The 13,757-nt window shown below is 33.5% G+C and overlaps 2 protein-coding genes across 2 annotated transcripts; both read left to right on the forward strand.

Annotated features, from left to right (window-relative positions):
- Positions 1-2,451: 2,451 nt before the first annotated feature.
- Positions 2,452-6,308, forward strand: LOC115706165 (uncharacterized). Its single transcript, XM_030633709.2, has 3 exons — positions 2,452-3,326; positions 5,053-5,308; positions 5,762-6,308. Exons 1-3 carry the CDS (start codon positions 3,021-3,023, stop codon positions 6,139-6,141), a joined length of 942 nt encoding a protein of 313 aa, XP_030489569.1. The 5' UTR covers positions 2,452-3,020; the 3' UTR covers positions 6,142-6,308.
- Positions 6,309-6,443: 135 nt separating this feature from the next.
- On the forward strand, positions 6,444-8,646 carry LOC115706164 (omega-hydroxypalmitate O-feruloyl transferase). The gene has a single exon (XM_030633708.2). The coding sequence runs from the start codon at positions 7,022-7,024 to the stop codon at positions 8,396-8,398; it is 1,377 nt and encodes a 458-aa protein (XP_030489568.2). The 5' UTR covers positions 6,444-7,021; the 3' UTR covers positions 8,399-8,646.
- The last annotated feature ends 5,111 nt before the right edge of the window (positions 8,647-13,757 follow it).

Raw genomic sequence — 13,757 nt, forward strand, 5'->3', positions numbered from 1 at the left:
ACTAACTTTTACTATTTTTTTACAAAAATACTGCCAGGCGGTATTTTTTACTTTTTTACTGTGTTTTTTTATAAGTTTCATACTGCAGTATACGGTGTTAAGTTTTCACTGGTGTTCTACTAGTGTTTTACTGGTGTTCTACTGTTGTTTTGAGTTGTTCTGCTTTGTGTTTTACTGGTGTTTTATAAATACACAATATTTTTGAAAAGATTTCCGTGTGACAGTATTTTTGTAAAAGTTAACCCAAATTCCAGTATTTTTGTAAGTTTCCCTTAATTTTTCATAGAACTCATAGAAGGTATCACATCATCATCCTATGTTTCATCCTTTATATAGATATACGTAATATTGGCGAAAAAACCATGTAAACTAGGAGTGTACATTTACACCCGAAACTCGAAACACCCCTGAAACCCACCTTGCCCAAAACCCAAAAAACCCGAAAAAGTGGGTTTCAATTTTAGTAAACTGAGTTCGGGTTACACCCAGTTCATCACCGACAGGGTTTAGATTTCATTAATCCAAAACCTAAAAAAAATCGAATTACACTCGAGCCCACCCAAAACACGGATATATATAATAATTTTTTATAGTTTTTTTGAAAACATAAATTTTAAAAAAAACCTTAATTCTAAACAATGATTTATAATTTTTATTTTCTTCTTCTTTTATTTTTTTATTGTCATTTTTTCTATTTTTTTTTAAGAAAAAATGTATAAAAATGATATTATTCAAAGAAAAAGAAAGAAATGTCAGCCCAACCCAAACTCGTCAAAACCCCCCCGAACCCAGTTCAACCTTAACCCGACCCACCTGCACTTGAAACCCGAAAACTTAGTCACACAAATAGGTGGGTTCAGGTTACTAATTCTATACACACAAACTTGAAAATCTGAAACCCAGTAAAACCACCTGATGTGCACCCCTAACCTGAACATTGTATTTTTAACACTTAACCACAAAAACCGATTTTCTTACAGTAAAACTACCTAAATTGTACTTTTGTTTTGGTCATTACTCTTTCATCCAAAAGTCTCAGTTAACTGTCACAATGGATTGCCCATGTGTACACAAGTGTACATGTGGCACGTTTTTAGTGGTCCACAAAATATTAATGAAAAAAATAATTTTAAATATCAAAAAATTTAAAAAATTAGAAAAAAAAATAATTTGTAGAAATATTTTTTTTTACTTTTACTTTACTTTACTTTTCATTTTTTTTTCTTTTTCTTATTCTTCTTCATCTTTCATCTTTCTTGTCTTTGTTCTTTTTATGAAACCCTCTCTCTCTCTCTCTCTCTCTCTCTCTCTCTCTCTCTCTCTCTCCCTGTTCTTCTGTTAGCCCCCCACCCCTTAATACCAAATTGAAGAACCCCCTACCCAGAAAACCCCAAGACCCAAAAACCCTACCTCGATTTTCTCTCTTTGTTTCTCAACTTGTCTCCCTCTCTCTTCCTCGTTGTTCTTAGTATGACTCTGATGAGCCACCATCGTCGACCAACCAAGGGTTCGAGCCCTCTCTTTCTGTAGCGTCTCCGCTTCAAGCCTCTATTGGACATTCTCCCATAGATTTATGGCTCTTTATACACGAGTGTATTACTCTAACTGCTTCATAGACTGACAACTCGTTCTACAGACTAACACGAATGTTTCGAGTATGCTTAACTGTGAAGTTCTTTCGTGATAGGCTACTTAAAAAGAAAATGTATCTTGTTGATATAAATAGTACCAATCAATCCATTTTAAGTCATCTTCAACTGCGTAGTTACATACATACACAATTTTAGAATATCACACTTGACATTTCCTAAGCGATGTAAGATTGCACAAATTACCTGATATTTCCGTATATATAATGAACAAAAAACTTAGCAACTTCATTATATAATATTGGCATTCTTGAAAAGGTGCTTAATTTTATTTTTTTGCCTTAATTAAAAGGGTGCTTAATTGAGATTGTTAATCGTAACACCAAGAAATCTAAAGTTTGAATTTTGTCTCATCCAAATTTCAAACACCCCTCACCAATCTAATTCTATTTTTTTTTCCTGTTATTATAAAACTCGTAGAGCTTTTTTTATTTTTTAAAAAATCGTAGAGCTTAATTAAGTGAAAAATACCTACTCATTAATCATAATCAAATAAATTATAATGTTTTTGTTTCTTTCTAAACTTAAGAAAAAAAACACTCTAAAGCAATGTTGTTTCAATCAGTGTAAGTATGTTTGCCACAAAAAAAAGGTGTAAAAATGTACTGTCATAGGTATTTCGGTTTAACACTCTAGAGTTATAATTGGACGGTGGTGATGGAAAACGGGGATAGATCTGAGGGAGGAGATCGCTCCATAAACGATGATATTAGAAGGACATAGGTGGAGTCCAATTTTTGAGCCCGTTTTTGTTTTTGGTTTTGGTATGTACGTGCACATCCACAGGCCCATTAACGCATTCGTATCCAAAGGCCACGTTGAATTAGACTAACAATAACATCTCTCTCTCTATCTGTGTCTCTCTCTCTAACCCACACAAATATAATCTCTCTCTCTCTAGAGCGCGCACACACGCGGATTCACAGAGCAATAAAAGGAGGGTAGAGGTGTTTCAAAGGGTTTGTTCTCTGTCTAAAATCTAAATCGCCTCTTCCTCTTCTCTCTCTTCTTCTCTCCCAAACAAATACTATTACTCGGAGAGACTTTCTCTCTCTACACATTCTACAGCTGCGTTATCTCTTTCTCTCACCTTTCATCCCTCTTTGCTAAATCTCTTTCTCCTTTTTCGATTTTTTACAGAACGATTTGTTTTGGGCTCTCTATCTCTTCCTCTGGTTTCAGATCCTTGTGCATCGAGCGATATTTATTTTGTTGTTGAAATTGGTGAATCAATTTCTCACTCAAACCCTAATTTATCTATTTTTTTTGTCTTTCTCTCTTATACACACTCAGTAGGCTCATTTTTGTTGGAGGCCTGTTGTTTGTGTTTTGGGACTTTGACCTTGGGGCTGTGAGGTGTTTCGATTGGAAATGGTGGGAGGTGGGAGTGGTAGGCGGGATGAGTCCCCAGTGATACAGAGTTCTAACGTTTTTGCTGCGCTCGGTAGTTTGAAGAAGAAGAAGAAGTCGGATAAGAGCAAAGGGAAGAAGGCTGAGAAGGAGCCTGAGAAGGAGGTTTTTTGGGCTCCCGCACCGCTTACAGTTAAGTCCTGGGCCGATGTTGATGATGAGGATGATGACGATTACTACGCCACCACGGCTCCGCCTGAGGCGGTCTGGAGTGCCCCCGGTTCGAAGTCCGCTAAGGATAGTGAGGAGCATGAGCCTGCTCTTGAGGTAGTCTCCTTTCACTGTTTGAGCTTGTTCATAGTCTTATATGTAGTGAGATTTATATTTGTATATTCATAGATGTGTTTGTACGCACTGCTTTTGTTACGGTATATAGGCACATGTGTTTGTTCCAAGATTGATGTTTGCTTTGGAGTATTAAGTAGAAATAGTGTTGGGTTAAAGTCTGGATTACCTAGAGGACACACGATTTCATTTTCTGAATGTGAATACTCTTGACTATTTGGTTTGTGGTATTTCAGTGATCTGAAGTTTAATTTTGTGAATTTTTAATATGTGATTTACATGGATCCTGCATTTTGTTACTATCTTGAGATCGTTTTCATATCAGATTTAGTTAAAACGGTTGTGTTCATTTAGAAGAAAAACTATCTGATCTTAATTATTAATTGGGTTCCTGTGCTGTTAATATTTCCAAAGGAACAAGTTGTTTTATTTCGTCCACTTATTTAGTATTGATTTGCTCTTATTTTTTATGGATGTTGTAGGAGGCTCCATGATAATTATTTTAATGGTAGTATTTGTTGACAAAGAATTTATATGTAGAATACTTTAAGGATACTTTAGAGTGAAGGCTTCAATGTCTACTCTTCTTCAGTTATTCTCTTACTTATTCAGATTGACTACATTCGATATTGATCCTCCAACGATTTTGTGTTCTGCTTAGAGGGTCAGTATTTAATCCACTTGTTTCTTACATTATTTACATCTCTGTTGTTATGACCGGGTTTTCCTGTGCTTTAGGTGATGAATTTACTTATGTTTGTCACCATGCTCGACTTTAAAGGGTAAATTTGTCCTTGTGCAATTAGTGTCAATGACGGATTAAAGACAAAGACAACTGTTATGATTTTTTTCTATTCCTTTTTGTGCAACTCTAGATAAAATATTCAGAAGATAATGATTTACTTTGTCAGGATCTTTCACCTTTTATACGTGTTGATTGCTATAGAAAATTAGGCAATATCTGGTTGGTTGGCATAGATTTTTTCATTCATTTGCTATTTGGCATGTATGGATTTCATTAGCAAATATTCAAATTCAGCTGGGTCAATAAATGATAGGTTTCTGTACGTATTAAATTAATTTCAAGTAGTTTCTGTAACAACCTCATGTTATCAAGTGTAGAAATTTGTTCTACATCACAAGTTCACAACATTTTCAAAGTTTGATGTTGGTCATTTAAAATTGTTGGACTGGGACCTAGCTAATCAATCACTCAACTGTTGTATGTGTATAAAGAATAAAGAGATTTTGTAGAGGACTCTTATGTGCAAATAGATTTCAAGTTAATAAAACTATAATGGAAGAATCAATTATTATTAGACCATATGCTACTAGGCAAACATCATACTTAGCATAACGTATTAAATGTGATTATGTGAGAAAAAAAAAAGATTCTACCCAAACTAGTCGAAAATATTTGACATTGGACTGAGTAGTAAAAGAACCATAGCCTAGTTGGGCCTGGATATAAGCAATGGTTAGTTTTTTCTGTATATTTATTTGGTGATACTGAGATGTTATACGTACTGTGGATTAAAAAGGAGGGCCAATGACATCTTTGGTTTCTGTTTCTTGTTGCTATTATTGGTAGTGATCTTTCCCATTCAGCTAAAACTTGTTTTCTTTCGCCTGCAATTTAGACCCCGAGTTGCCATGTTACAGTGCTAAAATTTGAAGTGTCAAAATACATTTGGTTTATTGATTTCAGGTAAGCGACAGTGATGAAGAAGCTCTTGATGAAGTTGATGATGATGCAGAGGATGAACATGAAAATGACTCTGAAGCACCACTGCAAGCTGAACCTGTTCAGAATCCTTCTGGAGCTCCTTTGCCTCCTAAAGAATCAGAAAGGCAGCTTTCTAAGAAAGAACTGAAGAAAAAGGAGCTTGAAGAACTTGAAGCTGTTCTTGCAGAGTTAGGATGCAGTACTATAAGTGAGACTGGTGGCCAAGATGATGCCCATGGTAATTTTCTTTGTTTTTTGGCTAAGTAGTCAGTTGGCTAGCTGTTATTAGTAGTTATGTTTTTTCCTTCCAAATTTAAGTATATATTTCCATTAGAGGATAATTTCATATGATTGAATTTGACTGCCAAATTTGGACATCGAGTGGTTTTGCTTCAGTCCAGTTTGTTTCCAAATTCTTCTTAGAAGTGTTCTAGCCAATAGTTTATTTTGAAATTGATTTAATACAAACACATATATGTGTGTATATATAAATACCTTTAGTGGTTTCACCACAATATGAAAAGGTTCAAAGTTTTGAAAGCGGCAATGATTCTTTAGAATGCATTTTTAGGGGTTTTCATTAAATTTAGACTTTTCTATCACTTTGATTTTTGAATTGGTCAACATTCTTCTGCATGTTTAATTTATCTGTGGTCTATATTTTGCTTCTGATCTTCTTTTTCATACATAGGTGCTGCACGAGAGAAGAAAGAAGAGAACCTCAATGGGGAAGTGGACAAGAAGGAAAATGCTGGGGAGAGCAAGTCTGCGAGAAAGAAGAAAAAGAAGGATAAATTGAAAGAGACAAGAGAATCTCAGGACCAGCCCGACGGATCTGACGTAGGAAATGTTGCAGATGAAACTGTTGAGGCTGAGAAGGCGGAAGATTTATCTGCTGTTGATGTCAAGGAGAGGCTAAAGAAAGTGACGTCCATGAAGAAGAAGAAATCGAGCAAAGAGATGGATGCTGCTGCCCGAGCTGCTGCAAGTGAAGCTGCTGCCAGAAATGCTAAGCTTGCCGCTGCAAAAAAGAAAGAGAAGAACCACTACAATCAACAGCCAGTTCGGTAAGCTGGCCAGTTTTGTTCTTTTTCTTTCCTTTTTATATATGAGCATGTACTTTTTGTTCATTTGTTGAACCTAAAAATAAGCATTTAGGAACTGGTTTTGCGAACTTGAATGTCCACAAGAAACTTGTTTTACTTGAAAGGGAAAAAATGAGAAAATGTTTTTATATATCTCGTTGTCTTCTGCACATCGTACAGGCTCTTTCCTGAGCACATTAAGAGCTCTCGTTCTTTCTTTCTTTCTTTTTCCGGGATTTGAATAAATAACCACGACTTTGAAAATCTGAAATGCATGCTTATGTGATAGCTCATTAATGTTCTTTTTAAATCTTAAAACCTTAGAGGTTTTGATGGTTTTGAAGAGAATGGCCACCATAACATATGTTGGTGTGCTGAACTTTTGGAAGTGATACTGCCAAGTGTGTATAATTTCATTATTCATTATGCCAATTGAATTGAAGGGATTGGGCAAGTTCACCTTAGTTCTCGTATTTGTTGACCATGATCTTTCTGTCCACTGAACTACTCTAGAAAGCAGGTTTCAGGTTTGGTATATAATATGTTCATGCGAAGGTACGAAATGGTTGGCTGATAAATCTCTTTGATGAAATCTTGATATGAGTAGTTAATTCATTAATTTGATAAATCTCGTTATGTTTTGGTAAATCGTTGGCTTATAAATCTTGATATGAGTAGTTAATTCATTAATCAAAGGCTAAACGAAGCAGTTGGAGATCATGAATGTTGACACTATCCAACAAATTTTCACCAAACAGGACTTATATAAAGTCGTTGTGTTTAGCCTAAGCCAATTATCTTTGCATGTCAAAGATATTTGGCTCTTCATCGTCTACAAATGCAAAACTTAGGGGTGATTCTCCTCCATGGCTCCTTCATGGGTTCAAGAGCTCCATTTTCCCCAACTCAACATACCCATTACCATTAATCACATCTCCCCAGTACTTCCTGCAGGTCCTATCCCAGTCACTCCTGGTCAAACCCTATACCTCTCTAATCTTGATGACATGATTGGATCTCGTGTTTTTACTCCAACAGTCTACTTCTACCCATCATATCACAACAAGCCAGTAATGCAGACCCTATATAATGCTCTTTCTAGTGTCTTAGTCCCCTATTATCCTTTGTCTGGTAGGCTCCGAGAGACAGAAAATGGAAAACTAGAAGTTTTTTTTGGACCAAAACAAGGCGCTCTCATGGTGGAAGCTCGCTCTGAAATGGCCTTAGCTCAATTAGGTGACCTCACAGTACCGAACCCAGCATGGACACCACTGATCTTTCGATTTCCAAATGAAGATCCTTACAAAGTTCTAGACATGCCTTTGGTGATAGCTCAGGTAACTTTGTTTAGCTGTGGAGGATTTAGTATTGGTTTGAGACTATGTCATTGCCTTTGTGATGGTCTTGGAGCCATGCAATTTATAAACTCATGGGCTGAAACTGCAAAAATAGGAAAACTAGTCACAAATCCTAAGCCATGTTGGGATAGAGAGTTCTTCAAACCACGTAAACCACCTCTAATCAAATACCCTCATGTAGAGTTTATGAGAATCGATGATGGTTCGAGTCTCACCACGACCATATCTCGAGATAAGACGATTCAAAAGTGTTATAGAATCAGCCATGATTTTCAATCTCGACTCAAAATATTAGCTCAAGAGAGCTCACTATGTTCTACCTTCGATGCCATGGCAGCTCATATTTGGAGATCTTGGGTTAAAGCATTGGATGTAAGACCAACAAATTACGAGCTGAGGTTGACATTTTCAGTCAATGCACGACCTAAGCTAAAGAACCCTCCACTGAAAGAAGGTTTTTATGGCAATGTTGTCTGTGTAGCTTGTGCCACAAGTACTGTTTCAAAGCTTGTCACAGGTAGTTTTGCTGAAACAGTGCGTTCAATAGGTGAGGCTCGACGGGGGATCTCAGAAGAGTATTTGAGGTCTACTGTTGACTATGTCGAGGTAAAACGACCAAGAAGGTTAGAATTTGGTGGAAAGTTAACTGTAACTCAATGGACACGATTTTCACTTTATGAGTCTGCAGATTTTGGATGGGGTAGGCCAATATATGCTGGTCCTATTGATTTAACTCCCACACCCCAAGTTTGTGTTCTTTTGCCTGAAGGTGAGGCAAATCTTATTGGCAGTAGTGGTTGTGGTGGTGCAATGATTGTATGTATTTGCTTACCAGAATATGCTATTGATAAATTTACTAAACTTTTAAGTACGGAAAATATTTGAAAGTTAAAATGTTGTAAGAGTTTGTTCGATTGAAAATAAGCAATATGACAAAATTGAGGCAATCTTATATAAAAAAAACTAGTAGAAATTGTCCATAAATTTTGTATTAATCTTTGATTTAGTAATACTGTTTTTTGAGTACTTCACTACATCATTGCTATGGTATGGTGCATTTTCTTTCGACTCAGAGGATTATAGATTAAATACTGTTTGTTATTAATAACAGGTCAAAGTATCTTTCATTAAAATTTATTAATTTAAGAGCATATATAATCACTTTTGTCGGGCAAAAAAAACCTTAAGATGAGCTCTTTGTCTTCACTCATACTAATTTCTGAACTAATTTCACATTTGATTTTTTTTTAATTAAATTTATAGGAAGCTCAATGAGTGAGTACAACTAAAAAACGCATAATATAAATATAAAATTATAGGGACACGATTTTGTCCCGTGATGTACTTTCATGGATGTATTCCATACTACATTAGATGAGTCTCAGGGTACATTAGATGGGGTCTCAAGTACGTCACCATTTTTTAACTCCAATTACCCCTAGATCAACCCCAGTCCTCAGATCAAATTACGCCCCCATCTAATAGTTGTCGTACATCACGGAATACATTCCGTGAAAGCACATTACGGGACAAAATCGTATCCCTAAATATATAATACTATTGCAAAAATAATGTAAAAAATAAAATTTTTATTTATATATATAAGAAAAACTTTAAATCTGTAATATGAAATTGTAATATTTTTTATTTCTTCTTTTGGATAGTTATTGAAAAAATCCCTCAATTATGTAGTATGTACTGTGTTATGGGCTGACTCTATGCTTAGGGTCCACTCATTTTAGAGACCCAAATAAAAATACTTTTTAAAAAATATACATATATTTTTAATAATTTTTAAAAATATCATTTATCTTTATAGTAAAGGTCTAAAAAAGTTTTTTGCCTATGATTCATTTCAACTCAGGACCGGTCTAACCGTGCTCAATGCTCATTGCTTAACCATTTCTCACACTAGTAGAATTTCGGACTCCACACTAAAGTTTATGTGAGATGTGGTCTAGCTTTTGGACCACTTTTTTCAGCAACCACCACCATGATAGACCAATCCTCTTTTATTTATTTTTTTGAATAATGATATTTATAAAGCATATTTTAGCGCTGATGAATAATTAGTAATATTTTATAATATATTAAATTAAATTATGTGAGATTCGATACAATTATTAGTGATATAACACTGCAAATCATACTAGACACTACTAATATCTTTTAAGGGTGGAATTGTTAAAATATAATTTAATGCTCCTCAATGTTGTTTCAAAATATGTAATATGTATTTCAAAATTGTATATTTTTTTGACATAGTGATTAAAATCACTCATAAATTTATAATGCAAAAATTTGCATAAAGCACAGGATTCTTCTCGAACCATGATAGCTCATCGTCTAAATGAAGAGCATGTTTTGCCAAACTATGGCTATTGAAATCTTATTGCTAACCACATGGGACAAAAGTGCTCTATATTTTTATTTAGAGTAGTGTTATAAGATACCTACAATGCATGTTTAGCACTTATGAATAATTAGTAATATTTTATAATATATTAAATTAAATTATGTGAGATCCGATACGATTATTAGTGATATGACATTGCAAATAATACTGGACACTACTAATATCTTTTAAGGGTAGAATTGATTAAAATATAATTTAATGCTCCTCAATGTTGTTTCAAAATATGTAATATGTATTTCAAAATTGTATATTTTTGGACATAGTGATTCAAATCACTCATAAATTTATAATGCAAAAATTTGCACAAAGCACAGGATTCTTCTCGAACCATGATAGCTCATCGTCTTAATAAAGAGGATGTTTTGCCAAACTATGGCTATTGAAATCTTATTGCTAACCACATGGGACAAAAGTGCTCCCAAAAATTTAAAAATAAAATTATAACATTTTCAAACAGCTTACACAACTCATTGACTACCACTTGAAACATCACAACACAAAACTGAGTATTAAAATTGTATTAGGACATATTTGGTACTTCATATTTTAAATTCTTACATATCCAGTAGTTTGTATTATAAAAAGGACATTTTTTTATTATGAGTTTAGAAAATAAAAATTAATTCAAAGTATTTAAAATAATGAGAGTATTTTTTTAGGAAAATAATGATAATATTTCGTTTTGTATTAAAACATAGATATCTCTTAGATTTTAATATATTTTTAAATTTAAATAAATAAAAAAGTTAAAATAGGACTATTTTTATTAATAAATGGTTTATTATCTGATATTTTTACAAAATACACCGAAAATTTGAATTTTTTTTTTTTACAAAAATATATTAACACGAATAATTTTTTATCTATGATTTGAACTTTTTTATTTATAAAAAATACATTTTTTTTATTTTTTTGGTTATTTTATAGTTTATTTATAGTTGTTGTGAGGTTCGATTTTTCGTTGTTTTTGTTATTTTATAGTTTATTATAGTTGTTGTGAGGTTGGTTTCTCATTGTCTTTTAATATTTTTCTTATACTTCTTATTTTTTTCTAAGAAAGTTCTTTGAAACTTTAAATACATATTTTTGAAAAATTAATTTTGTAATGTAGATAAAAAATTTAAATCATAAAACTGTAAATAAAACATAATATATATTTATATAAAAAAAAATCCCTTATTCTATTCCAGTCTGATAACTAAATAAAAAAAAAAGTATTACAAAATAAACCAAATATCACAATAATATTCTCATCACTATTTCTATTACCATCATTATTAATTATTTTATTATAATTTATTTATTTTAAATATATTTTATTCTTTTTTTAAAGCAATGAACAATTTATTTGTCTTTTTATTTTTAATATATAATATATAATAAATAAGTAAATATATTTTTTAATATATTTTTTAGTACAAATAAATTTATTATAGAATTTTAATCAACACAATTTTTTTTTTTAAAAAAATTAAGCTGTACGAGCTTTAACTTCTAACTTTTAACTTTTCACTAAAGCTTCTCCATCAATTATTTATTATCGCATTTTTTAATTGTTTAATAAATACTTTTTTTCAAAAAAAAAAAAAAATCTGTGAACCAAACAATCTAGGGCATAACAGAATTTACACAAATGCCAAAATTTGTCACAATAATACCTTGCTAAGCAAGCTTGGAGATTATTGGATAACTGTTAGGTCACGAATAGAGTCGTTTTTCGATGTTTTAGGACAGAATTACGCTTGTTTTCTATGTTTTTAGGTTTCCCATAGCTGTGGACGTTTAGGGTTTCAAAAGTACAATAAAAAACAAGTTGAGCCAAGAAAAATTGAAAAATCAGGATTTTGTTCACTTCTGGCTGCGACCAAGATTTGGCAGAAAGGTGCGTCCGAGATGGGCTCAGTAGCCGCAATGAGCCACTCCACCGCCGTGTCCAAATCAGCACTCGCCGCGATGAGGTTCCGTACGGATCGAGGCTAATCTCGTCTTTTGAAAGCTGGGACGAAAAATATAAAGAAAACTGCGAGAAAGAGAAGGGGGAAGCGAATTTGAGACCTAAAAGCAATCAAGAACGGCGGGAGGAGCAGAGTGGCAGCCCGGATTCATTCCACCAACAGTTTCTTTCTTTCTTCCTTTTTAATTCTTTTATGTTAAATTCTGTTTTAGGAATAGTTATGGATTTGAACATGAACTAAAATGTTTAAAGTTTGACCTAGTTAATGTTAACTATCATTCCTTTTATTTTGATTTGTGAAAATGATCTATATTTGTGTTTGATTACATGTTTAAGCTTGATCACCTTTTACATGTTCAAGCTTGATCACCTTTTATATGTTCTATGATCTCAATTTAAAATCTGAAAAGTGAGAATTCAGAATGCTAAAATTGGATAATCTAGGTTTAATGTGAAACGAAAGTATTTGCATGACCTATGTGACAATTAGATTATTGCTTAATGCTGATTACATGTGATTCTAATTAAGAGATTAATTAGAGAATATGTGATTTAGAACCTAAAAGATCTGAAAAGAGTTAGGTTAAATTGTACAATCTGTCATTCACATTAAGAAAAATGATAACAATTAGGCATTAACAATTAGGTAAACAAATCAACAGGATTCTCTTCCCTATTTTCTCATCTTGATTATCTGTCTACTTAAGTTTCTTGAATTATTATTCTGTCTTTAATCATAAAAACTAGTGGTTTGCCAAATAGAATCATAAATTTAGTCTAGTGGTATTCAATCCAATTTCCTGTGGTTCGACCTCACCTATGTGAGTTACTACTTGATTACGTGCACTTGCGTACTATTTACAAAATTTCGTAACAATAACACTGATTCTCTTCTTTATCGTACTCTCTATCATCGCTACTTTTTCCACTCAGCATTCCTACAAGCCAAATTGGGTCACAATCTTTCGTATACTTGTCGCAATATCTTTTAGGGTAGAGATCTTTTGGTTGAAGGTCTTTGTTAGAAAGTTGGCACGGGTTCCTCCATCTCTTGTGCTTCAGATCCTTGGCTTCCAGGTACAACTAATTTTAAACTTGTTTTCTATCCTACCGGTAGTCATGATCATAAAGTATCGGACTTGATTACTCGTGATTGTTCGTGGGACTGTGTTGCTCTACATCGGCATTTCTGCCCCTATAATGTTGAGCGTATCTTGAACATTCTCCTGAGTTTATATGCTCAAGTTGATAAATTTATTTGGCAGCAATCTCCTCATGGTTGTTACAATATGAAATCGGGCTATCACTTGGCTACAAAAATCAGGGATAAAAAGTCACCTTCTTCTTTGAGTTTGAATTCAGCCTGATGGTCTTATTTTTGGCATCTCAATCTGTCCTGAAAAATTAAGATATTTGCTTGGCATGTGATACATAATGCTTTACCTTTGGTTTTGAACCTTTACAGGAGGCATATCATTCTAGATTTGAAATGCTCTAAGTGCAATTATCACAACGAGACATTAAATCACCCTTTCGACTTGATTTTGCTGCTGTATCTTCCTGCTGTGGTAGTGATTTTGTGCATTCTCTCTCTCTTTCATAACTATGATAATTCTCAAATGGAAACTATCATTTGCCTCATGTGGTATTTATGGTATGATCGCAATAATAATATCTATGGTAAGCGAACCCATCCACCTTCAATCATCTTTGAAAATGCTCTCAACTTTCTTGTTGAATTTCGGTCTCATACCAGTCGGCAACAAAGGAGCTCTTATTCTCCCTCAAAAATTTATCAAGCTTGGTAGCCTCCTTCGGGACAATTGAAACTTAAGGTTGATGCTACCCTTGACTCAACTAACGGGATTATGGGA

This window comes from Cannabis sativa, chromosome 1 (genome assembly GCF_029168945.1).
Source record: "Cannabis sativa cultivar Pink pepper isolate KNU-18-1 chromosome 1, ASM2916894v1, whole genome shotgun sequence".
Classification (NCBI taxonomy): Eukaryota; Viridiplantae; Streptophyta; class Magnoliopsida; order Rosales; family Cannabaceae; genus Cannabis; species Cannabis sativa.